This window comes from Aulonocara stuartgranti, assembly GCF_965226115.1.
Source record: "Aulonocara stuartgranti genome assembly, chromosome: 8".
Classification (NCBI taxonomy): domain Eukaryota; kingdom Metazoa; phylum Chordata; class Actinopteri; order Cichliformes; family Cichlidae; genus Aulonocara; species Aulonocara stuartgranti.
In genome coordinates, this window is record NC_138959.1 from 13,110,489 (window position 1) to 13,136,018 (window position 25,530).

The window sequence follows — 25,530 nt, forward strand, 5'->3', positions numbered from 1 at the left end:
CCTCTTGTTTTAATGCTGGCATCAGCTTCGCAGGAACCCGTGAGGTGGTGTCCCTAATAGGTTTTTGATTGGGACAGTGGAGACGTATCTCATGTTGGATGAGATTGGTGCAACCTGGTTTGGTGCTAAAAAGATCAGCAGGCATAATTGCTTTCACCTCTGTCTGTTGTTTGGAAGTAAGATGACTCACATCAGGAACTAGTTGTTGACCTGCTGGAGAAGGAAAGAACAGCTCCCGTGGTTCCTCCTCTTCGACCACGGCACGAGCCCAACACTCTAGTGAAGATGCTGGCCGATCACACCATTCTTTCAACAAATTGACATGAAATATCTGATGCTTCTTGCGACGCTCAGGCATGTACAGTTCATAGGTAACTGGACCCACTTTCCTACTGATCACATACGGTCCCTGCCACTTGGCAAGGAGACTGTTCTCAGATGATGGAAGAAGCAGCAAAACCTTTTGTCCCTCTTGAAAAATCCTCCTACGAGCTGCTTTGTCATAACTCTGCTTCTGACGTTGTTGGACACCAACCAGATGAGTATTGGCCAGCTCTTGGAGCTCCTCAAGCTTATCTCTCATTTTCAGTACATATGAAAGAACATTGCATTGTTTTCTGGGATTTGGAGCCTCCCAAGCTTCTTTCAACACATCAAGGGGACCCCGGACAGCGTGGCCATACAAGAGCTGGAAAGGAGAAAACCCTGTGGAAGCTTGAGGTACCTCTCTGTAGGCAAAGAGCAAGAAAGGAAGCCACTGGTCCCAATCCGCTCCTGTATCTTTCACAAACTTCCTCAACATAGCTTTAAGGGTTTTGTTGAAACGTTCAACAAGGCCATCTGTTTGTGGGTGGTAGGGAGTTGTCTTAATACCTTTGATCCCCAGCAATCTATAGACTTCTCTCATGAAGTTAGATGTAAAGTTGGACCCTTGATCAGTAATGATTTCTTTTGGGATGCCTACCCTCGAGAACATTTGTATTAAGCAGTTGGCAATCTGACGAGCTTTAACCTTTTTTAAGGGGAAAGCCTCGGGATATCTTGTAGCGTAGTCACACACTACCAAAATATACCTGTGCCCTGCACTGCTCCTCTCTAATGGGCCTATGATGTCCATCGCAACACGAGAGAACGGGGTGTCTATGACTGGCATAGGGATCAGGGGAGCCCTGTCACCTTTCCTTTCGGGTGCTGTTAACTGACACTCGGGACAAGACTTGCAAAACTGCACAGTGTCCGTAAACTGCTGTGGCCAGTAAAATCTAGTTGACATATGAGAGAAGGTTTTGGCTTGACCCAGGTGTCCTGCCCAAGGGACTGAGTGAGCTAACTGCAGTACTGTGGATCTTAAACTCTTAGGCACAACCAACTGGTCTCCAACCCTACTACAGCGATATAATAGCTCGCCCTTTAGGAAAAATAGCTCTCTGCCTCTCTCAGTGACCTCTGTTGCGTTTGTGACACTCTTTAAAAACAGGGGAGCTAGAGATGGATCCTCTCTTTGAAGCTGAGCTATTTCATCAGGTACGACTAGTAATTCATCACATTGTGGCACTGGAACTGGTTCAGTGAACTTTGTCCCCCTCAGCTTAGCCTGTCGTCTCTGGGCTCTGCTCTTTCTTATGCGACCCTGACTTAATCCTTCAAAATCAGGAACATCACTGTTAGCGAAAGGAAATTCACCCCAACCTAAACCTTCTTCCGCGTGATGCTTATATTTTGACCTGGTGACTGCTACCATAGACTCAGCTGTAACACTTGGGTTGATTTCCTCTCCCCTGGCTATCAGATCTCGCAAAATGGGAAGATCACGGCCCAACACAACCTGATATGGCAGTTTACTCATAACTCCCACGGAAAGTAAATACAGCTTGCCGTCAATCTGAATATTAATGTTGGCAATTCACATCATTACCGTGAACACACCAAACTTTTACCTTGCCACAAAATGTAGCATCCCTAGGAAGACATTCCTGCCTAACCAAGGTACGGCTGCTTCCTGAATCCAGAAGAGCCACACATGGCTTTTCCTCAATAAAAACGCATGTGGTGCGCTCATGCTGAGAAGAGGGCGCTGAAGACTCAACTTCATCTTCGACACCCCTTGAAGAAAAGCACATATATGTGTTACTGACAGTCTGACTTGGACAATCTGCCCTAAAGTGACCTGTTTGACCACAGGAGTGACACACTAAAGGCCCACGTTGCTTGATTTCCCTAGCCCGACTACTAGTGGAATTATGGGGGCCCTGCCTGAAATTCCTAGTTTTTTGACTGTTACCACTCTCTGTCCTACCTGCTATTACAGGGGCTAATTGTTTGGGACTTGCATAGTTCTTTAGTGGCCGACGGGCTGCAAGAAAAGCGTCAGCCAGCTCTGCTGCTTGCTTAGACGTGGTTGGGTTATGCTCCTTTATCCACGTGCGCAGTTCGGGATTGAGAACTCTCAGGAACTGCTCTAAAACAATGACGTCACCTATTTCATCTTTGGACTTTTCTCTTGGAACTATCCACTTATCATACAGTTCTTTCAAGCGTGTCCTTAACTCTTTAGGTGTCTCGCCATCGCCCAACGTAGTGGAGCGAAATCGGAGTCTGTAAGTCTCTGCACATATTTCAAACTTTTCAAGAACAGCTTTCTTCACTTTTACATAGTCCATAATCTCATCAATGTCCATGGCTACAAAAGCAGCTCGTGCCTTACCAGTGAGAAGTGGAGCAAGATGTAATGCCCAATCCTCGTGTGGCCACTGGCACCCGCTTGCGATCCTCTCAAAGGTTGTTAGGTAATGCTCAATGTCTTCGTCCTCATTATAAGGCTGCATTTTAGGCCCTTTCCAAACTGGTGGTCTTGTTAAGGAGGCAGACTGAGATGCTGTTGCGGCCTCCATGACGTTAGATTGTAACTGAGGCATTGCTGGATGCTCCGCAGTAGGCCTCAAACGTGTCTCTGAATCTGCTGTTGCACCTTCCACCAACAGCTGATGCTCTCGACGTTCTGATTGCACTTCCTGCTGGAGCTGAGTGAACTGGTGCTGAATTTTCCGCCAGCGATCTTCCTGCCGCTGCTTCTCCAGTTCCCATTGGGCCTCTCTGTCGCTTTGTTGCCTCATAAAACCACGCAGGAGGTTTGAAAGTTCAGCAAGGTTATGCAGTTCAGTACCTTGCTCTTGCTCTGCTTCCTCTAGCTGATTGAGCACTGGAGGCTCCTCACTTGCAGAGTCCATTGGCACTTGGTGCTTTTTTGGTCTGGCCCCTTTCTGCATTGCTGCTACCTACTGGCCTGGAGCCACTGCTGCCACCATTTGTGAAGTAGTCACACTCGAACATCAAGGAAGGTGGTAGGGAAGCAGACTATGCAGACATTTTGGGTTTCCAAGGTGAGCAATTTATTTGCAGTGAACTTAATTTAATGTATAACTTAACAAAACTTTCCCCAAATCAATTCATTTAACAAAACTCAACATAACATGGCTCTGGTGACACAGCTCACCTCTCCTCTCTCCTGCATCTGGTAGAGACTGGCTTTAAATAGGGCCATCAATTTCCCTCCAATTGCCCAGCCAGTACCACTCACTCAACTGAGGGATCTAAAACTCTACTCAGGTTATCTAAAAACACAAAACCTCTACACACTTCTAATATGCACATTTACACAACTAAATGGCAGTGTTAACAAAAGGAAAAACATTCAACAAATCCCTTTAAACATTAACACAAACAAAAGGAAGCATCTCTCTGGAAAAAGAAACCCCTCCACATGGTTTGACCTGATGATGTCATGTGTGACATGATCAGGACTTTAAAATGAGGAAATGCCAAGCGGGCGTTTCCCCACACCTGACACTCATGATGACTGAAAAGACAAACAGAGTAAGTATGAACAAATGACTTAATCTGTAACATAATAAAGTATAAAGAAACATAACTTAGTATTTGTCTTAATTTGCAGAATGTTTGATTTGCCGGCAACAAAACGCTTACACAAACAAACCCGGGATAGTGAGTGAAGCAATGTTACTTGACAAATAGCAAATCATAGCAAATACATAGAAACAGAATAATGTGTACAATGTGCAAAAAAAAGGTAAACACATATGGGACAAATGGAGAGAATTACAACTGCTTCTCCACTTTGTCACAATGCCACCCAAAAGTTTTGTGTACAAAACATACTCTTCAATGTAAATTGCAGTTGGATTACAATTACAGTGTGTCAATTTCTCAGGTACAATTCATAAATGATTTAAAATTGGAGAAAAAATGTAAAGGGAACAAATTAAAGTCGGAAAAACTTACATGTGTGGCAATTCATGTAAAGTAGCCAGGTTTCCAATTTTGTATACATGTTACTAAAGTTAAGTCCCCAAAAAACAGGAGCTCTGGTGCAATCGTAAGTCCTTCCAGGCGTGAACTCCACTGTCTTTTAAGGACATTTAAAATAATAAATCTGTTTAAAAAATCACTTAACATATTCTGCGTTTTGTTTTTGTTTGTTTTTTTATTCATTTTTACATTTTAAAATGTTTCATTTATATTTATGCCCAAGTCTTCAGTGTGTTTATCTGTTCTAGGGCTGCAGCCAGAACAGTAATAACTAACAGAGCCTAACAATACCACCATGGAAATTTATAGTTACTGCTTTTTAATCCTTCTTGACTGGAAATTAATCATAAGTGATCCCAGAAGTATTATTTTTTTTAATTTAATGTCATATCATTGTTATAAGAGTTACGTGACCCAGAAGAAGAAAGGAAAAAATTCAAAGCTTAACAAATGAACAGTATATTTTTTCCTTTGAAATTTATTCTCTTGGGTTTGAGTAATGAAAAAAAATCTTAAACAAGCATTATTACATGAGGAGAATGGTCAAACAAAAAAATCTGAGTGGCTTAGACCTTAGAAAGCACAAGAGAGATATTGATGACTGCGCTCTTCTTGGCTCACTCTCAACCCATTTGCTGAGTGCACCGATATATGACCAATTACTTTAAAACGTCTCCAGAATCAAGCAGCTTTAAATTGGCTTGGAATCATGACAACTTTTTGCTAATCAATGCTAATTTGAATTAAAGATGAATTACAGTATTATTAGAACTAGGCCTGCTGCATTGCACAAAATCGTTGCTTCTGTGTGAAGTCTTTATACAGTTCAGAAATCTGAATCCAGTTTTGATCTTAAATAGGTGTGAACTTTCAGCTTGTCTGCTCCCCTAAAGACTAAGCCATTCCAGTAATACTGTCACAATCGTAAGATATTGTGATACTTAAACAAAAACCTGTTTTCAGTTAAAAGAAAATATGATAAGGGTTAAATACAAATAAATAAAGGCTGGGTAAAAATTTAAAACATCTGGGGTTCACAGCTGTCCTTGTCTTAGAGACAGTAGGTATGTGTAAAGTGATGGCCTGCTTGCTTTTGAAATATGGAGATGTGCATAGAGATTTAAGCTACTGAGTGATCCGGGTTCTGGATAAATAAAGTTACCGCTCACTCTTTAATGTGAAAGAAAGGTTTGTGTGCTTAAGAACATTTTCTACCTACAGTTTTGAGCACAGTTTATTTTAATTGGGAGCATTTGTTGTATAGTTGAGCCCAGTTGTCTCTCAGTAATTAGCAAAAGTGTGAGAGTGAAGCATTTGCTATATTTATTTACTGAGGGGTGTGTGTGTGTGTGTGTGTGTGTGTGTGTGTGTGTGTGTGTGTGTGTGTGTGTGTGTGTGTGTGTGTGTGTGTGTGTGTGTGTGTGTGTGTGTGTGTGTGTGTGTGTGTGTGTGTGTGTGTGTGTGTGTGTGTGTGTGTGTGTCCAAATTCCTTTAAAGAACCTTGTGATAAACAGATTAAAAAAGGGATGATATTTAAAATATTCAGTGAAAGACAGCATTAATACCTGGACTTGGCTTTAGTTGCTTATCTGTGTCTCTATGCTAAAGGTACAACAATGCATAAAAAGAAGATTAATGGCATAGACTTAAAAAAACAAATTGTGAATTGAATAATTTAGGCAGTTTAGGAGATGGCACACAGATTCATTAATAATAAAAATACAAAAAGTACAAATGTAACGATTTTATTGAGAACTTATGACTTAGCCTTATTAATGCACATAAGGACAGAGATAATCTGCTAACCTGTAGTTAGTACTAGCAACAGGAAGTACTAATAAGTACTACAAATGACATAATTCTGGGAGTAAAACTATATATTACCGTTGTTAATAAGGAGGTTTGGTAATAATTGGCCTTTTTTCATCAGTGTATGATCATCTGATCTATAGAAGTCTATAGGAGACTATCCAGGGTAAGCTCATTAGCTAATGAGCAATTCAATGAGCAGTTTCACATTCAGATGTGCCCCGTAATCAGACCCAGATTCAAAACAAAACACTGGGTGACATCATGGTAGCTACATCCATCTTTTATCCTGTCTATGGTGCACTTTTATGCTGAACACAGCACGAGTCTATGACTAATAGCAGGGCACAGTGGACGAAGTCACCTCACCGAGAAGGTGTGCATCCGCAGCATTCAGCTCCTTTTTTTGTTCCTGTAATGTCTGATCAACTTTCAGAAAGTGCAGTAATGATCATTGTTTAGTTTTGTAGACCCACCGATAGCTGTGCACACTGTCAAACAGGTTTCATTTCGTTATAAAAGTCAACTAATATTTTGCCAGTCAAATGCCATCAATGGCTGTAATGTTAAAATACAGTGAGAGTAAACATTTGATTTGCATCCCTCCCCCCGTAACTGTTACCACATGCATCCAGTCTGTAATACTTCAAATACACAAACTGCAGTACTCTCATTAGTGGGTTTGATTAGGCAGATATGTTCAGATATTTATCTCAATGTGTATTTCTGATATTGTCCCTTTTAACAAAAAGCTTCACTGTTCAGTTTTATGCAGTCATTTCTGTCTAGAGCTGAAGGTTATTTTCTGGGAACAAGCAGATTAAAAAAGAAATAAAAAATTCTGGGCAAGATCTTGTCTGTCTGGCCTGAAAATAGCCATCATCTCCTTCTGTACCTTAAAACTGGTGGTGGTCAGAGTCCGGCAGCCTCGCCTCTGTCAGTGCGCCCCAGGGTGGCTGTGGCTACAATAAATGATCACAGCTGCCAGTTTCTTTTATTATTTTTAAAATTGTAGATCCTGGAATAAATCATTTAGTGATAATTGGGGTTGGTAGATGGCAATTGTTTATCAGTAATTTCTGGTATGGTGTGCTTTGACCTTGTGAAATATTTTTGTATAGAAAAACATCTCGTGAATTTTCATGAGATTGTTTTAATCTAAAAATAAAACACAACCTTGAAAGTGTTGTGTTTTTTTTTTAAGTACAACTGTGCTAAAAGTAATTCAGAGATTAAAGCGATTTACCTGATATATTATTTTCAGCATATATCACAAAAAGATGAAAGAAGAAAAAAATCTAAGAGCTTAAATAAAGCTGAGATTCTTTAGAAACTGTTTCTATTTTGTGTCCCTTTCATGAAAAACAAGGCTTTGAAATTTATCTCTGAGTCACGTCCTGTAGCTAAACATGTTTCTCTTACTAAATAAAGAAACACAATCAGATATCAAAGGAGTACAGTATCAGATCTGTACTGGCAAGCTTCAGTTTGACAGTGACAAACCTTTGTGACGAATTAATGCAGACACCACGTGATTAAATCTTCCTGAAGGCAGGCATATAAAAGGTACAGCAGTGTTTTTAGACATTTCTCCAACAAATCATCTAATGCTTAGTGTAGTGCTAACACACTTTGCTTGTAAACGTCATGCTAACAAAAATTAACACCTTGTCAGATGTTGACTGCCACTGGTTAGTCAGGGGGGGGTCAGTACTGAACCACTGCCTGCTCATTCATCAGGAATGCATTCCTTCATGCTACAATCCATAAAATTTAAGCCTCTGATGGAAAAATATGAACAATATTTTGTATTTATTGCGTTCAAGACACATGAACTACCTTAGTATGTGCTTTGATAAATATCCCTTCATTTTTGCCATATTTTAAGGTGCACCTTTATAGTCTGTTGTCTCACACGACATCCCAGCAGTAATATTTTGCCTTTGTTACTTTGGACCATTATGCTTTCAGTCACCAGATATGTGTGCATATCTCTGTGATGCTAGTGTCATCTGACAGAAGAGTTGTATTTGATTGCCTGCATGCAAATGTGCTGCAGCAGCAGAAGACCACAGCCGGTGCCACTCCTGGTAGTTAAGAAGAGGAAAAATGAGGCTCTCAAATAGAGTGGTTCACCAAAATTGAACAATAGAGGACTGAAAGACATTGTCTGTTCTGTTGAGCACAAACAACATGAAAGCATGGAGCTATCCTGCCTTCAGCTTTTGGTGGTTTATGGCGGTGATGGTGTGGGGGAAGTTTTCTTGGCACATTTGGGCCCCTCAGTACAAAGTGAGCGTCATTTAAACCCCACAGCCTGCCTAAGTATTGTTGCTGACCGTGTCCATCCCTATTAAGACCACAGTGTACGCATCCTTTGATGGCTGCTTCCAGCAGGATGACACACCATGTCACAAAGCTCAAATAATGTCAAAGTGGTTCCCTGAATACGACAATGAGTTTGGTCTGCGTAAATTGCTTCCAGAGCCACCACATTTGAATCCAATAGAGTACCTTTAAGCTGTCGTGTAACAAGAGATTTGTATCACAGATGAGCAGCAACTGTGGGAGGCTGTCATGTCAATACAGACCAAAATCTCTGAGGAATGTTTCCAGCACCTTGTTGAATCTAAGCCTTGAAGCGCTTCTAAAGGCAAAAGAGGTCTCGTAGGTGTAATAAAACACGTTTTGCGTTTTATTTACTGCAGTATGTTTTAGTATTTTTCACATGGGTAAAAATTAGTTTTATTTAATTTGAATAAAACTCAAAGAAAATATATAATTTGCAGTTTTGAAAAGCACAAACAAGATTCTTTTGAGTGCATTCACATTTGAACCTTTTCAATTACTCAGAGTTCATGAGTATTTTCTGTAAGTATGTATAAGTATGTTCTGCTTTTCTTTGATAAAGCCTACAAAAGCATTTTTCCACTTCAAGTAACATTTCTCCCTTTCTCTTTCCTTCTCTGCTGTCTCTCTCCTGGTATGTCAGACAGGAGCTTTTAAAAGAAACTTCAGCTCTCCTCTTCTTACCATTGATCCACTGGGTGTGGTTAGAGAGGCTCCTGCTGCGCAGGGTGAGTGATGGAAGCACAGACTGATTTATCTCAGCAGCAAATAACTAGACTCCGAGGATGACTAATCACCATGTCTGCGGCCTTTAATGCTTTATACATGAGAGGCGTGCGTGTGTGCGTGTGTCTCAGTATAGTGTCATCTATAAAACTGCACATATGATGATCTTTTCCTTTTCGTCTGGTCATATGTAGAAGCAGATAATAGCACTGTTGATCCTGTGTATGAGGCCTTGCGCTACGGAATGACACTGGCTCAGTTGAGTCAATCCAGCTTCAGCAGTATCTCAGAATCACCCTGTCATGAGGTATAAATGCACACAGGCAGACACAAACACATAAAATACAATGACAACCCTCATCATTCAGAAAAATCTATGTTGATATAATTTCTTGCAAGAATATTGTTCTTCCTGTCTTTATCATAGGAAGAAAAACTGCAAGACAAACTAGAAAACCAGCCTATAGCTGAAGAGGATCACATCCCAGGAAGTAAGTTAAATATTTTCTTGAATACAGGAAATGCATTTTGTTATGTTGTCATGCTAAAATTCCTTGAGGACTATTCTTAACATAACATCAGATCTCAATAGGGGAAAACAATCATGCTGGGTATCTGTTTTAATTGTAATGAAAAGTATCAACTTACAGAGGACTTGATTCAAAAACACACTGAAAATCAAAGTGAAAAAATTGATGTTTATTTTGCCAAAATTTAATTTCAGCAACTAATTTAATTGTATAGCCTCCTCAACATTGTCAGGCATGCTTCTAATGAGATGATGGATGGTGTTCTGGAGGTTCTCCTCCCAGATCTGGACCAGGACATCACTGAGCTCCTGGACAGTCTGAGTCAGGGTGCTGTTGCCTGGGCTGTATATGTTTGTGCCTCCCTCTCAAACCATCACTGACCCACCACCAAAACTGATCATGCTGCATTATGTGTTACAGGCAGCATAACATTCTCCAGCTCTTCTCCAGACCTTTTGACATCTCTCATGTGTGCTCAGTATGAACATGCTTATTTCTTTGAAAATCACAAGGCAGTGGACCTGCTTTTATTCTATGGCAAATGCCGGTCGAGCTCCATGGGTAATGAGCACAGGGCAACTAGGATACTGGGTTCTCAGGAACAGACTTCATGAGGGTGGCCTGACTGTTTGGTCAGAAGCATTCACACCAGTGTCCTGCTGGAGGTCATTTTTTTTTAGCTCTGGCATCATCCTGTTCCTCTTTGCACAAAGGAACAGATACCGGTCTTTCTGATGGGTTAAGGACCTTCTACCACCCTGTTCAGCTCTCCTAACTGCCAGTCTCCTGGAATCTCTTCCAAGCTCTTGAGACTGCGCTGGGAGACACGGTGAACCTCCTGGAAAATGGTGCATATTAATGTGCCATCCTAGAGGAGGTGGACTACCTGTGCATACTCTGTAGGATGCAGGTATTGTCTCATGCTACCAGTAGTTTCTTATTCAGTAACAATTTCCCTTTAAAAAAAAAGACTGGTTAAAATCTCATGCTGGACAGATATAGACATTAGTTGAGTATTTGTTCATCACTGTTGGGTAACTGGTCTAGAGTCCAGGGACGTCACTGTGCTTAGCCAAGAAATAGTCCCTTGCATAACCCACCTTCTTTTCTTTTAAAGCTATTTTTAATTTCAAGCTAACACTAAACAAATGAGACAGAGCATGTCCATGTGTGAGCTTTAGAGCTTCTGGTAGATGTAGTTTACTCTTTTTCTTTTTTAAGTTTTGACATTTTTCCTTGCTTCTGGCAGCTGGGCTCTAGTTTCAGATTGCGTTGCTTCAGACTCGTACTGATTGTTTACAAAAACAAACAACCCCCCCGCCCCCCCCCCCCCCCCCCCCCCCCCAAAGTATTCCTTGTGTAGGGTCTTTGTGTAACATTTTATGACTACATACTGACAAAAGAAAAAACATGCACCAGTACATTGGTCCTGAAAGTGATACTGTATAGGTATTGTTAATGGATTAATCTAGAATTTGTCATTAAAACAACTTTATAGAATATCTGAATACTGAGTGAAAAAATGTAATGCATAAAAACACGTTTTGAAACAATACGTTACACAGTTTGAGTATTTAAAGAACAAATGTTCAGCTCTAATACATCGTGATGTGTTTCTGGTAAAGGACAATTGCTAAATAAATGTCAAAGAGTTAAAGGACCACATTAACATAATATACAGTACAGTGTAGAGGTGGTAGTGTGTGTCTTCTGCACTTTTCCTCTTTGACTTTAGTCCCAGGAGAAGAGTTCATCTCTGTTTGTACTGCTGCCACTTTATAGTGAATGACCTTCCCTTCTGCCTTACTTGTTTGCCACAAAGTGACAAGAGCTCTCCCTCTTCCTGTGTCTTGTCTTTTCTTTCTTTCTCTTACACCACCCCTCTTTCTTGATTTTTTTTCTTTTTTTTTTCTATGTGACCTTTCTTTGTCTCATGCATATTATCTGTCTTTGGTTTCTGTGTCTGTCTCTCCAGTGCTCACCCCTCCTGAAAGCGAGAAGGCTGATTCAGAAGAACGGGTCAGTCTAAAAGTGTGTAGTCAGCATTCCTCTGTTATTTCAGCTTCTTTTTTTTTAATTATTACAAATGCATTCTGTCAAAAAATATTTTTATGTTTGATGATTCCACAAGAGAAGCATGCAAAAAAGCAATCTTGATTTTCCATCTGGTTTTTGTTTTGTTAGACTCCAAAACGAGTGGAGGTTCGCTCTATTCACACCTATGTGGCGCTCTACAAGTTTCTGCCTCAGGAGAAGAACGATTTGGAGCTGCAGTTAGTAAAATTCCTTTGTTTACTGTTTGTGTGTGTGTCATTTGTTATCAATATTGTTCAGTTCCGAGAGATGAGAAAATGTGTACCTGGACAAAATTTTACTGACATTCACCCACCATCTGCCTGCCCAGCAGGATGATTGTAGGGGGTTGCATGGTTCGGTTGGAAAGGGAGAGCTTGCTGGGAGGTCAGGAAGGACAAACAGCTGCACTGTGTGTTTAAAAAAAAGGAGTTTTTGTATGTCAGTAGATGCAGGAATCTGCTGAGTGTAGAATTACACCCAACAGTAATCTGGAGGATAATTCTGTGCAAGAAGACAGCACATCAGGAATTTCTTTACATGGACAACAGTCCACTAAGAAAGCTCAGTAATGTTATAAGTGTTCAGACATTGCTGGATTCATCAGTCTGGTAAATTTATGGCATTCACTTACATTTCACTTAAATGTTATGTTTCTTATGGCTTTATATAGACAAAGTAGTTGTGTTTCTATTAATGAATATTATCTGAAGAAACTCTAATTAACTGCATTTTTCTTGGGATTTCAGCACACATGTCTATGTTTGTACTGTACTGCATCAGCCACTCACAGTAAAAGCTCAGACAAACCAATATCTCTACTAGGTTGGGAATACCAGAATTATATGATAGACAAGTATTCTAATCTTTTTTTTTTTTTTTTAAATAGCAACAGTTTATTAGACATCAGAGACTGCTGACTGTGCTGTTGTAATTTTATTTGATAAGTGTGCAGACACAAGTCAGAAGTGATAAGTAAATGTTGGTTGGAATAAAATAGCCTTTTATTGTTACTGTATATGTAAGGTGGAATTATGGGTGCTTAGTGCCAACTGTGCAGGAGTTTAAAAAAAATCAGGAATAAATAGCAAACAGAAGAAATATATACAAACTAGAAGAATACATATACAAAGCAAAAGAAAGGCACACTTTGGAGAGCAAAGTGTTTGGAAGCAGTGAAAAGGACTGTCTGAGTATAGAGTCTGTGTGTGAGCGGCCTGAGTGATGAGGGTTACTCAGACCATGACTCAGATTAATGAGATGGGTGGGCTGTGGTGTGGTGTGGGGGGTTAGTGTTTTTTAACAGTCTGAATGACCCAGGGGAAGAAGCTGTTGGTGAGTCTGGAGGTGTGGGAGCTGATTGACATGAGGCACCGACCAGAGGGCAGCAGGTCAAACAGGTGGTGGGCGGGGTCACCTATGATGGCCCTGGGTTTTCTGAGACAGAAGGATCTGGCGATGGCCTCCAGGGGTGGCAGAGAGCAGTCAATGATTTTTTTTATTTATTTTTGGGGGGGGGGGGCATTGTTAATTACCCTAATTACCCTTCCTGTTCTCATTTGTGGCCCCTGCGTACCAAACACCAAGGCAGTAGTAGAGCACACTCGCCACTGAGGAGCCAGTAGAAGGCCAGCAGCATCTTCCGGTCCAGGTTATTCTTTCTAAGGACACGGAGGAAGTTTAGCCACTGTTGGGCCTTAATAAGGTCAGCTCATTAAAGTTAGGTCAGCCTATTAAGATTGCTGTTGTGACTTTAATGGAAAACTGACCAAAGTACACAGTCCGGCATGAAGCCAGCTATTTCAGTTGCCTTCAGACTAATGGAAAGAAGCGTCTCAGGCTGCTGTGATATTTACAGGATTATACATAATAGAAGAGTGAACAATTACATAGTGAAGTCCATTTTCGTTATATAGCACATTAAAAAAAACCCCACCAAGACACAAATGGTTGATCAAAAGTGTTCCAGTTCAGGCAAACCCTTTAACACACACGCTAGCCTGAAAATGGTCAGTGTTATTCTGCTGCTGTATACTTACTGCTATTATTAGTATTTTGAATGACATTTGAAAAACTCTAAATGGTTTACATCAATGTAAAAATACCACCTCCACCTCCAGTTCTTACTTTGTAATAAGGGTTGATAAACAGCAGAAGTATTGTATCTTGTATTTCCTGTTGTCTATAGGTGCCAATATGCGTCGAATTAGTTTTCACTGTATGCCTCTGTGTGTTAGCCCTGCGACAGACTGGCGACCTGTCCAGGGTGTACCCCACCTCTCGCCCTATGACAGCTGGGATAGGCTCCAGCACCCCCCGCGACCCTAAAAAGAATAAGCGGAAGCGAATGGATTGATGGATGTTTATCTAACACTAACTGTTTTTTTGGGGGGTTTTTTTGGGGTTTTTTTGGTAAAAATAGAATAAAATTACAAGTGAACATCAAACCTGACACTATTGCTTTTAAAGTGGTAAAAATCAGCTCACTGCACTCTGGTCTATATTCTATTTTCTCTGCAGGCCTGGTGACAGAATTCAAGTGACAGATGATTCCAATGAAGACTGGTGGAAGGTAGGCTTTATAAAACAGACTTTATATTGAAATGCACCGAAGTGTTATCTATTCACTAAGTCATTCGGAAGCATTACATTTTCTTTCTTTTTAACTGAGCCAGTGCTTTTGTAAATAACATATTTACTTATCCAGGGTATCTCAATATATTTATCAGAATCACACATGGGACCCTCAGCTCGACATCTGAACTTCCTTTCAAAGCAGAGCTGTTTGGTCACAGTAACAGAGTTGATAGTTGAGCCCTGAAGTAAGGCAGGTGTGACTGTTAGCAGAGCTAGTTAACATGAAGAGGAAGAGGACAGATTGCAATCTGTGTTTTAATGAGACGGCAGGCGATTTTAACCTTGACCAGCAGAAGGACAGACAAATCTTCACATAACAAAACATCAGGGAAAAGTAAAAGCTTGTCTTACCCGACACGGTGGCAGCAGAGGAACTATTTTCCTGCGGCTAATTTTAGTTAACGAAGAAGCCTCAATTAAATGAATGAAAAGATCATCAAGGGGCTCATTTAAAATTGACTGTAAATAAATATTTTTGTTGGATTTTTCTATTTTCCTTCTTAAAGAGTACAAACCAAATTACTTCAGAAAACAATATTTGTGACTTGATTTAAACGCAGTACAATTCTTCATTCAGAATGTGTTTAAACTGATTCAGGACAGTCTAGTGACTTCAGCTACAAATGCACAAACAGTGCTACTGTTATTTCAACAAAAAAACCAAAAAAAAACATACAAACCACCTTCCAAAAGAGATACTTACACTCTGCAGAAATCTGCTGTTTCCCTTTTATATATGCTTTCAGTTTAAGCAAGGACTCAGCCAAGCCAGCAAAATGGGTAAATTACGAGTTGTGCAACTCCAGCATTCCATTCCTGGGTTTTGTATGCTTGTGTGCCAGAGTCTCTGAAGAGAATAGCAGGGGATTAGGGCTTCACAAATACAAAAATGCTTTTTGGTCTAGTGGCTGTGTTGCTAATTAGGGAACAAAAACTCAGAAATCTCTTTTTAATTCCAGATTTCTTGCTAATTGTGACGGTTCATTCTAATTCATTTTTCTTATTGTGCTACAAATGTGATGCTTATTTGAGGGCTGCAGAGGAAGCTGCCTCTGAATAACATACTCGTGTTGGAACATAAGCGGACATGATATGAAATAATTTACCTTAAGCGAGTGAGCAAAGTTGAGTGAAAACCCAGTGAGTGAGATCTATTTTTATACTACAACCAGTGCAGACCTTTTTTTCCTCTCTGTTTAGACTAACGGGCTAAATGTTTGTGCATGTGTGTGTCCTTGGTTGGGTGTGTTTGCCAGGGGAAAAGCAGAAACAAGGTGGGATTTTTTCCGGCCAACTTTGTGCAGCGTATCCGCCCTGGTGAGAGGGTGTGGAAGGTCACTACTGGTTTCCACGGCAACCGAGACAAAGGCCAGATGACTGTGAAAGAGTCCCAGGTGAGACTGTAAAATACACACAGTTTCTCTTGCACGCTGAAAGCCTTTTCAAAATCTATGCAAATGAATGCAAAAAACTGCTGAGATTACCGAGGACTGCATGTTATGACTGTTTTTTTTTTTTGTTTTTTTTTTGCCTCAGTCCAGAAACTCACATATATTTATTTATTTTTATTTCACTTGCCCTTCCACCTGCTCCATTGTCCTCTCTTCTTGCCTTTCCTCACCGTCTGACTCTCCCTCTGCAGATCTGTATCGGGAAGAACGAGGAGATTGACGGCTTCCTCCGGCTGAGCAGCGGGAAGAAGAGGGGCCTGGTTCCTGTGAAGTGTCTGCTAGAAATATGACGGTGCTGCTTTCGCCTTGACCCTCATTTTGTTACAGTGATGGAGGAATACTCAGGAGTGTTTAGCCAACACCTCACTGACCACCAACCACCCGCCTCCATCTCAAAAATGTGGCAGTGAAAGCAGTGTGAGTGGAAGATAACTCACAACTTTGCTTTTTACCGCAGTTTAAGACCTAAAGGATGCAGGGGCTTCCTTGCAATTATTTAGAGCTACTTTTCTTGTAGCACAGCTTTCCTTTTTTATACCCTCACAAATGAAATGTAGCATTATGTGGAAGAGGATAAGTGTGCAGGAAGTCTGGCTACCTCAATAGCCATCTCCATTGGCCATCTGTTTGTGAGAAAGAAGAGAGGACTTTTTAATTATGATGTCGAGGCTTGTCCAAGCCTAAAGAGACATTGTAAGCAAACTGTCTTAATGTCATTGTTTTTGTAGAGGAAACGAGACATTGTGAAAGTCTGTAGCTGTTTATTGTGGTGCGTTGTGCAAACACACTGTCTGGCTGTTTGTTTGAAACCCTGTTAAACCGCCTGGATTTGATAGATTTAGCTGAGAATTTAAACCATATTTGGATGTCCACACTGCAGCTCTATATGAGCACATTTTACATCATGATATGGATATGTGTCACTTCTGCTCCGAGTAGAAAAAGATTCAGGTATTACATAATATATAAAAGTAAGTCTTCTCGGCTACATCTTTTATTAATGACACACACAGATTCTGAGGTTTTTACATTTCAGACTGCTCTCCGGTGATTGGAATATCGTACATTTGTGCTCTTCACAGCTCTGATGTGACAAATGCTTTACGTGCACCTCGGGGAGTTTCTTTGTCAGTGTGCCCTTCAGTCGCACTTTCTTTACACACACAGATTTCATAATTCACTCTGTTCAGTGTAGCGTTAAAAACCATCCACTAGAATCTGCTTTCTTCATCATATAAACACCAAGCCATGTCTATCTGTATGTAATGTCCTGTAATATTCGCGGTCATATCTAGTTGTGTACTTCAGCATGAGGATGGTGTCAATGTTAGGACTTTTTGATGTGCTTGCTTTTCCTCCTGGACAGAGCAGAGCAAAGAAATAATCCAGGATGATTTATTAAACTCTTCCAACTTTCAGTCTCTCAGACACTCAAAAGTTTATGTTATTTTAAATCAATGGCAAGTTTCTCCCAGCACACATAAGTGATAAGTATTAAAGAGAGACCAGGGTTAGGAAAAAGACTAAATCACCTCACGACACTTGGTTTATTGCTCTGTCATTTGAAAACAATAAGGCAGTCACGGACTGCCTTTGTTGTGGCAATAACTGTAAATACAATTATGACAGTATTTGTAAATAGCCTTAAAAATATTGTATATAGCGGCTCTGAATAGCACTCTGGTTAAGAGGTTTGCAGCTATCCAGGACCCAACTAAGGGCATTAATTTCAGTTACAACTTACAGGAAATTACTATTTATTGTCTTACTTACCTATGTATGCATCTCTTTGCTCAATTAACAACTACCCCTGTCAGCACAAGTCTTTTCAGATACTATGCACAACAGTTCTAGTCACTCACCTTATTTTATACTCTGCTTATTTCCAGTGTATCCACACGTGTGTCGGTGTGCTTTTGCAAGGATTTGAATTTGGACTTGCTTTTACATCTTGAATTAGTCTGTACCATGCTACTCTTAAACATTATCCTCACTGACTAGAACCAAAATTGGCTCAGGATCAGTATTACCAGGTGAATCTAAAATCTAAATGCGCACTACCAGGCTAGTTCTCTGCATGGCTAGCTGCTCTGTGACCTTCACAGCTCTCAATAAAGTTAAATGAACTCTAAAATGCTGTGTCTTTTTGTCTTTGTTATCCAATTTTGTGCTTTCAGTTTGAAGTCAGCAATAGTTGTGGAGAGTAAATATTTGGTAGTATAACCTATTTCTCTGCGACTCTTTGGTTTTATCACTAAAGGCAGAAAATTGCTGCTTTAATTTAGTGCTTTTAACTCTTGACCAAAATGTTGACTCTTCTCAGTGCACTTACATTTATCACTAAATATCAGGGACCCTTATGTTGACATAAAGATTAAATCTAGCTGTTTTTTTAACTCATAAATGTTCACTTTTACAAGAGGGCTAGTGCTTTAGGAAGGATTTGGGTCATTTCCTGAAGAAGTAGCATGGACTGCACATGAAAAATTGATTCAGCTCTGTTGCAAAGAGGCATCAACATCACAGGCGTGTTGGACTGGTCCTCTTCCTTGTCTTGAATTTCTAGAATTTAAATGTAGCTCATCTGACTGTGTTGTTCAATAATTTATTAATAATCGAATGAATATTAGCTAAAGGTTTATAGTAAACTGTAATTGTCTTTGCTAGTGAGGCCTTGAGCAACGATTTTAAGAAAATGCTAACAAGCTTGTGTTTATAATGGATAGCCTTAGCATGCTACATTAGCTAATTTCTACAAAACACAAAGCTAAAGCCAGTGGGAATGCTGCCAATTTTGGCTGCTATTAGGAGAAGAAGGCAGGAGTAAATCCCTTTTTCTAAGTAACACTCCTATAAAATATAAGAGTGTTACTTAGAAAAAGCAACCTAACAGTCATTAGATTAGCTTACATGCTCTGGTGATCACAAGTACTTGCTGAGATATTTATTTAAAGCTGAAAGTATTCGCTATAACTTTACATTTACTGAGTAATCTTGCACAAAAAATTGATACCATTCACCCAAATAGAATGTCTCCATTCATGGCCACATCACTGAAGTACATTGAGAGCTTTGATTTAAAGTGACGACTGCTTGTTCTTAAAGACCATGAATGATGTGATTAACTCCCAATAAAATTAATTGGTGACGGAGGGGCTGCTGGCCAACTATATACTAAGCAGGCATAGAGAGTGTTGTGTGTCTACGAATGTGTTACGGTTGTGCGTGTGTCCCTGCTGTAGAGCCAGGAACATTTCTCAAACCATGACCCAGTTCTGTTATCAAACTGGATCAAATGTGATTTTCATCTCTGCAGAGAAGGAGACTGAAAAGTGTGCGACTGGCAGTACATCAAGCCGCGCATACATTTCATAAAAATTGCTGACTGTGGTGCTCCGACACTGCTCTCCGCTTACTGTACCACTCTGCTCTCTCTCTCTCTTTCATTATAATGAGCTGAGGAAGTTGAAGCCTTTTTTTAAATTCTCTTTGTGTGGCTCAAGCAGCAACAACAAACCAAGGATGCACAGCTTAGTGGCCGTGTCTTCCTTAACAAATCATTTTCACTTTGCTTTCACGCAACATCCATCAACATCAATGCTGAAGTGTTCAGTTTGGGCGGCCATAATTCTACACCATGTACATAAAAGAGGTTGCTCCTAGCCCCAGAAAATGATATGAAATGGCTCATTAAATGTGTGATAGGTTATACAATCATGTCTCATCCTGTAGATTTCACACTTACTTCTATGCATCTTTAAAAAATGAGCAGCAGCAGCTGGGCAGATGCACAGCAGGGGCGATGAACACAGCACACGGGGCGTTGACGGGAAGAAGGAATATAACAATAATGCCAATTTTAGAAGAAAATCCAAGCTCAAAATAGCAATTGATAATAAAGGCAGGCAGGAGAAAAGGAATGCACTGTCAGTTGAAAATAAAGCTTTCTGGCGCTTGCTGACACCTTACAAACCCCTGCATCAAATACACAAAATAAAAATAATCTCCAATCCCTCACTTCCACTAAGTCTACAGGCGAGGATATTAACATATGAATCTGTGGAAGGTTTGCACCATGAAATTATCACTTCAGTTTATGAATTACACATTTTAACAGCCCACCTTGTGGATGTAGTTCAGCCAGTCAGCTCAAGTGGTGCACATATATTATGTAAAACTTACACAGAGTGGTTTCTTGAGCTGGGGATCTGGTGCTGAGCATCACTGGCAGCGTAGCACAAAAACAAAGTGGCCAAAGTGCTCACACCTATATTCCCTTAAAAAACAAAGTTTCTGGAAAGCTCTATGTACAGAACTGTGAAAAAGTAAGTACACCCCATGATCCATGATTCAGTAGCTTGTAGAACCACCTTTAGCAGCAATAATGTAAAGTAGTTGTTTTCTGTATGACTTCATCAGTCTCTCACTTTGCTGTAGAGGAATTTTGGCCCGCTCGTCTTTGCAGCATTGCTGCAGTTCATTGAGATGTATGGAGATGTGTTCATGCACAGCACCGCAGCATTTCAGTTGGGTTAATGTCTGGACTTTGACTGGGCCATTGCACTGCCTTGGTTCTGTTGTAGATTTGCTTGTTTGCTTAGGATCATTGTCCCATTGCGTGACCTAATTTGCTTCAGTTGTCCAGCACATGGCTTCGCATTTGATTCTGTAAATACTTTGGTATACAGAGGAAATCCAGTGATCGGAAAGTGCCCAGGTCACGTAGCTAGAAAACCAACCCAAATCATCACCCCTCCACCACCGTATTTGACAGTTGATAGTGGCCAGTAGTGGCCAGAAATCTCCACTTTGGTCTCGTCTGTCTAAAGGATGTTGTTCCTGAGGTATTGCTGTTTGTTAAGATGCAGCTTTGCAAACTTGATCCATGCTTCCATGTTTTTCAGAAAGAAGAGGATTACTCCTGACAGCAGTTCTAAATGAGCTATACTTTTTCGGTCTTCTTCTAATTCTGTCTTGAACTTTAATATTTAACATGCTAACTCAGGCCTGTAGAGACTGAGGTGTAGCTCTTTTTTTTCTTCTGAGCATTGTACTCTTTGACCTTGGGATGAATTTGTTGGGAATTCTCTTTTAGAGGGTGCAAGACACTTGCTGATGATCGGTTAATCATAGACATTTGATTAGGAGGGTCTGGCTGTTACCCTCTTAATTCCTATGGAAGCAGTAAAGGTGTACTTAATGTTTCATATAACTGCACAGAGTTTTGCATTAGACTATTTACAAAGTATCCACTGAGCAAACGCAACATGTATGTTTGCAACTAGTAGGAGTAACTTGTTTTTGACTGTTATCAGCTTTAGACTAGGATGTAGAATTAATTTGTTTATTGAAAATTCTCTTAGAAGACATTGGAACCTCCTTCACATAAACCTTTTTAACAGTTTACAGACAGCAAAAAGAGTTAGCTTACTGTATGAACCTTTAAATTAGTGTGTAAAACGCCTTCACAAACAGTGGCTTACGTTACAATTTGATCACTATTTATACTCACTCATGCACTGTTGTTACAAGCAGGGATGGGTACCGGACCGGTGCCATCAGTAACCAGACCGAAAAGCAGCGCACATTTCAGTGCTTTATTTCGGTGGGTTTTTTTTCCTGAGCTGTGATACACTTTAGATTCTAGCCAATCATTTTACGTTTCCGAAGATAGTAGGCGGGCCCAGGTACGTACGTTCTTTTAGAGCAGAGCTACAGATTAAAAATGACGAAAAAGGCGAAGCGGTCAAAAGTCTGGCTGTACTTCACAGCAAAAGATGCAAACTCAGCAGCCTGCAACAAGTGCTTTCGTGTATAATTTACGTTGAGTAGGCTCACCACGTTATTACATTAATGCATGTAAGGTGAACTAGCAAACATCATCATAGCTACATGCAGCTGTCTTCTTGTTTGATGGCAGATACTCCCTTCACCCTGGCCAAAAAGGCTAAAATGACCAAAGAAAAAGTGGAAAACAGCTAAACATGAGAGGTTTTTGGACAAAGTTTGTTTTTTCCATTGTTTAAGCACTGCTTCCAACCAAGAGTGATACCATATATGCCCTATAGCTGGAGAAAAGGCTAACATTGATATCTTTTTACAAAAAAACAGCTGAACATGAGAGGTTTTTGGACCAATTTTGTGTTCTCCATTCTTTAAGCACCGGTTTGAGCACCATTTAAGCACTGGCACCGTTTCAAAAGTACCGATTTGGCACCAGTATCGGATAAAACTAAACGATACCCATCCCTAGTTACAAATGATGGTATCTCTTGGATTTGGCTTTGCTAGGAATACAGTGTGCACCAAGTTCTGAGAAATTTCCATTTAAACATCTGCAACTGCAAAGTTGGTGATCTTTATGTTTTCTGATAGCTTGCCATTAAAAGCAGTGTGCTTGTAGTTATGTGAATAACAAAATAGGCTGCAGAATATAGCAATTTTAAATAAAAGGAGAACTATCCTTGGTTTAAGCATGTGCTTAAATCTCATCCTTTATCATATAGCAAAACTTCTTGTTCTCAAAGAAGTACACAAAATAAAAATATGTACAGCAGTCTTACAAATCATTAAAAATGTAATAACAGCATGTCTGTCGTGTGTGTTATGTTTCTCTCCTCCTGTCTGTCATATGCAGTCAACACCCCATTGTTAAAATCGTGTTTACATTCAGACCCACAGCCAACTGCACCATTAAAAATGGAGAAGGTACACGGAGGCTGCATGTTTAATGCATGGTCTCATCTCCTGGTACTGAGGCTACCTCCGCTTTTTCAGGATGCTGCTTGCACAAACACACTTTTAGTGACAGGAATGAGCATCACATAGCAAAGTCCTGAGGTAAAAGATGGCACAATGAGTTCAAGAGCTTTAAGTCTAGTGGCAAGTCTCGGAGTAGATCTCAGAGGTTGAACAGGACAGACAACGTAGGCCTGGGGGGTGACACATGAAAGTTGTCTTTGAAGCACGCTACACTGGGAATGGTAGATTTAAGGAATCACATATGCCCCTTTGCCTCTATTGACGAACTATTTCAGGGAGGCCCTGGGTGATTTACTCGTTATTCTAGTACATAATAAAAAGGAGATCAAGCAAGTTTTATGTATGAGGAATTGATTAAGCATTAAACCAGCGCACTGTGAACAGTTTCCATAATGGTCCACGGCATATAATCCCGAAATGACCGCCTACCAGCCCCTCACAGCCAGACTACAGGAATGATTATATTTATAGTTACATCGTTTAAATGTAATGATAATAAGGAATGCATAAGCTGTTTAAACTAAAAGAATTTACTATTGAAAAAGTATTTTCTGGTTGTAGGTGTGGCTACCTATCTCCCCCAGTCCTGTGAGCTGGGGTAAATATCTACGCCGGATGCCGGTTTGTGTTCCAGATGGCTGTTTCTTTGCCTATGACAGATGTTTCTCTGAATTAAGCCCATGACACCAAATGAAAACACAACACTGTGTTCCACTCTTGCAGATCCACCCCACCTCCACACCTGCTCTCAGGCTCTTGCTCCACACTGTCACTCCACAGCTGCATGGTGTAAGAGGATTAAACTCCACAGCACTTCACCCAATGCACTCTTTAATCAGTGATCACAATCTCTTTTTTTCTCTCCCTCTCTTACCTCTCTGTGTTTAGCCTTCAGGCTGTAATGTAGCTTTGATATAACTGATGGCTTCATGACTTGTATGGAAAAGGAAAATCTTGGGAGGTCAAGCAGGACATGAGGACATGGATTGGAAGGACAGTGTTTTTATTTATCAATTTCTTTTGATCAAAAAGGTTATATTCCAACACTACAGCAGCAGCTCTGCATTAGTTACTCATTCATTTAAAATTGAGTTTCCATCTCCATAATCACTGTGTAAACACACTTTTTGTCACTTAAGTGTCCTGTTTTCCCAGTTACTTATTTCTATCCAGTTACAAAATTCTGCATTTATTTAACCATTGACATTCTGCCGTATAACATAACTATCAAAAAGCAAAAAGTGTCTCAGTGTAATCATATTTATCCCAAATCTAAAAAGGCAGGCTATTCAGTAAATTTAGAAAGTTTGACATTTAAACCAACAGAGTGGTGCCTTGAAATAAAAACCTTTTTAAATACATATTTCTGCACAACTACATTGGAGGAAATAATTATTTGATCTCCTACCAAATTTGTTTAGTCACTTACATTTTAATAGATACAGAAAATCAACTACAAATCCAGAAAAAACGCATTTCATAAAAGTTATGAATTGAATTGTGTGTCATTGAGTGAAATAAGTATTTAATAGTCCATTAAAGGGAAACTACCATAAGAAAATAGAGACTCACAAATTCAGGAGGGAATCAAATCATTATTTCCCCTCACTGTATGACCTAAAACAAAACTAGATTTTAACATAGATAGACAAAGGGAAACCAGTTAAACCAAAAAATATACTTTCATTCATTTATTTGGGAAAATATTTCAAAACATTGATTTTATTCTTCTTTGCATATTTATTTTGTTATTAGTAGAAACATGGCCTACTTTTAAAATCATGGAAAAAAAAATTTTTAATTTCTTGATATAATTTAAATTAAATTGTTCCTGTAATTATGACAGCTCAGATGCAGTAAATGCTGAAAGCATCTCTTTTGGTCTCAACAACAACGACTTGGACAGGAAGCGGCGTTCTTTCTCCTTACAGTCCTGCACAAACACCGTTGTTGATTAGTGTTCCTGTGATTGTGAACTCATAAACATGAACATTAACCAATGTGAGAAAGAAACTCAGGTGTTTCTATGTGTTCCTTTGTGACATCCCAGACTGTTATACCGCTCACTCTTAGCGTGTTCTTTGTTGGTCGACCACTTCTGTGGAGAATCAATGCATTGAATTTCTGCATTTCAGTCTGTCTGACTGTGAACTGACAGAGATCGAACTTTTTAGAGAACAAAATAAAAAAATGTCTGGAGATGGTTCTGTAAAGCCAACAACCCTTTTTCTGAAGACTAACTTGTGTTAAAGTAGGATTTTTGTTTTTTCCATGTTTATGCAGCAAACTTTCATCCACCACTAAAAACTTAATTTTAATTTAATTTTACACTATTTATTCAAACAGTCATAAAGACATGGTAAAAAAAATAAAGGACATCCTCTGTTGAATTTCAAGTTTTTACCACCATGTCTTAAAATATAATAAATAAAATAATCTTAAAATTAAGTAAAATTAAGTAAATAGAGCTGCCAATAAACAACAAGACGTGACATACTACATTTATTTATTTAACAAATTGTGAGCCAAAAGGCTGAAACAGTATATGAAAAGCTAAGTACTTTCTCCAAAAGTGGAGATTTTTGTCTATAATGCATAGAACCATGTTTGGAGTAAACCAAATGCAGCGTATCAGCACAAACACCTTCACCAACTGTGAAGCACGGTGGTGGAGGGGTCATGATTTGGGTTTGTTCTGGAGCCATAAGACCTGGGCACCTTGCAGTCACTGAATTGAACATGAATTCCTCTGTATATCCTAGAGTCAGATGTGAGACCATCTGTCTGACAACTAAAGTTTGGCCAAAATTGGGTCATGCAACAGGACAATCATCCCAATCACAGCATCAAACCTACAGCAGAAATCC

The 25,530-nt window shown here is 39.8% G+C and overlaps 1 protein-coding gene across 2 annotated transcripts in view; it reads left to right on the forward strand.

Annotated features, from left to right (window-relative positions):
- Positions 1-18,042, forward strand: part of LOC309713548 (SH3 and cysteine-rich domain-containing protein 2-like) — a 41,896-nt gene extending 23,854 nt beyond the window's left edge. The window contains exons 4-11 of one of the 2 annotated variants that reach the window (XM_082545271.1): positions 9,128-9,212; positions 9,405-9,517; positions 9,638-9,701; positions 11,716-11,771; positions 11,925-12,013; positions 14,334-14,385; positions 15,707-15,844; positions 16,093-18,042. In XM_082545271.1, coding sequence (XP_082401397.1) covers positions 9,128-9,212; positions 9,405-9,517; positions 9,638-9,701; positions 11,716-11,771; positions 11,925-12,013; positions 14,334-14,385; positions 15,707-15,844; positions 16,093-16,191 — 696 coding nt within the window. In that variant the 3' untranslated portion in view covers positions 16,192-18,042. The remainder of the gene's footprint in view (positions 1-9,127; positions 9,213-9,404; positions 9,518-9,637; positions 9,702-11,715; positions 11,772-11,924; positions 12,014-14,333; positions 14,386-15,706; positions 15,845-16,092) is intronic. The other variant, XM_082545272.1, reaches the window with a different exon arrangement.
- The last annotated feature ends 7,488 nt before the right edge of the window (positions 18,043-25,530 follow it).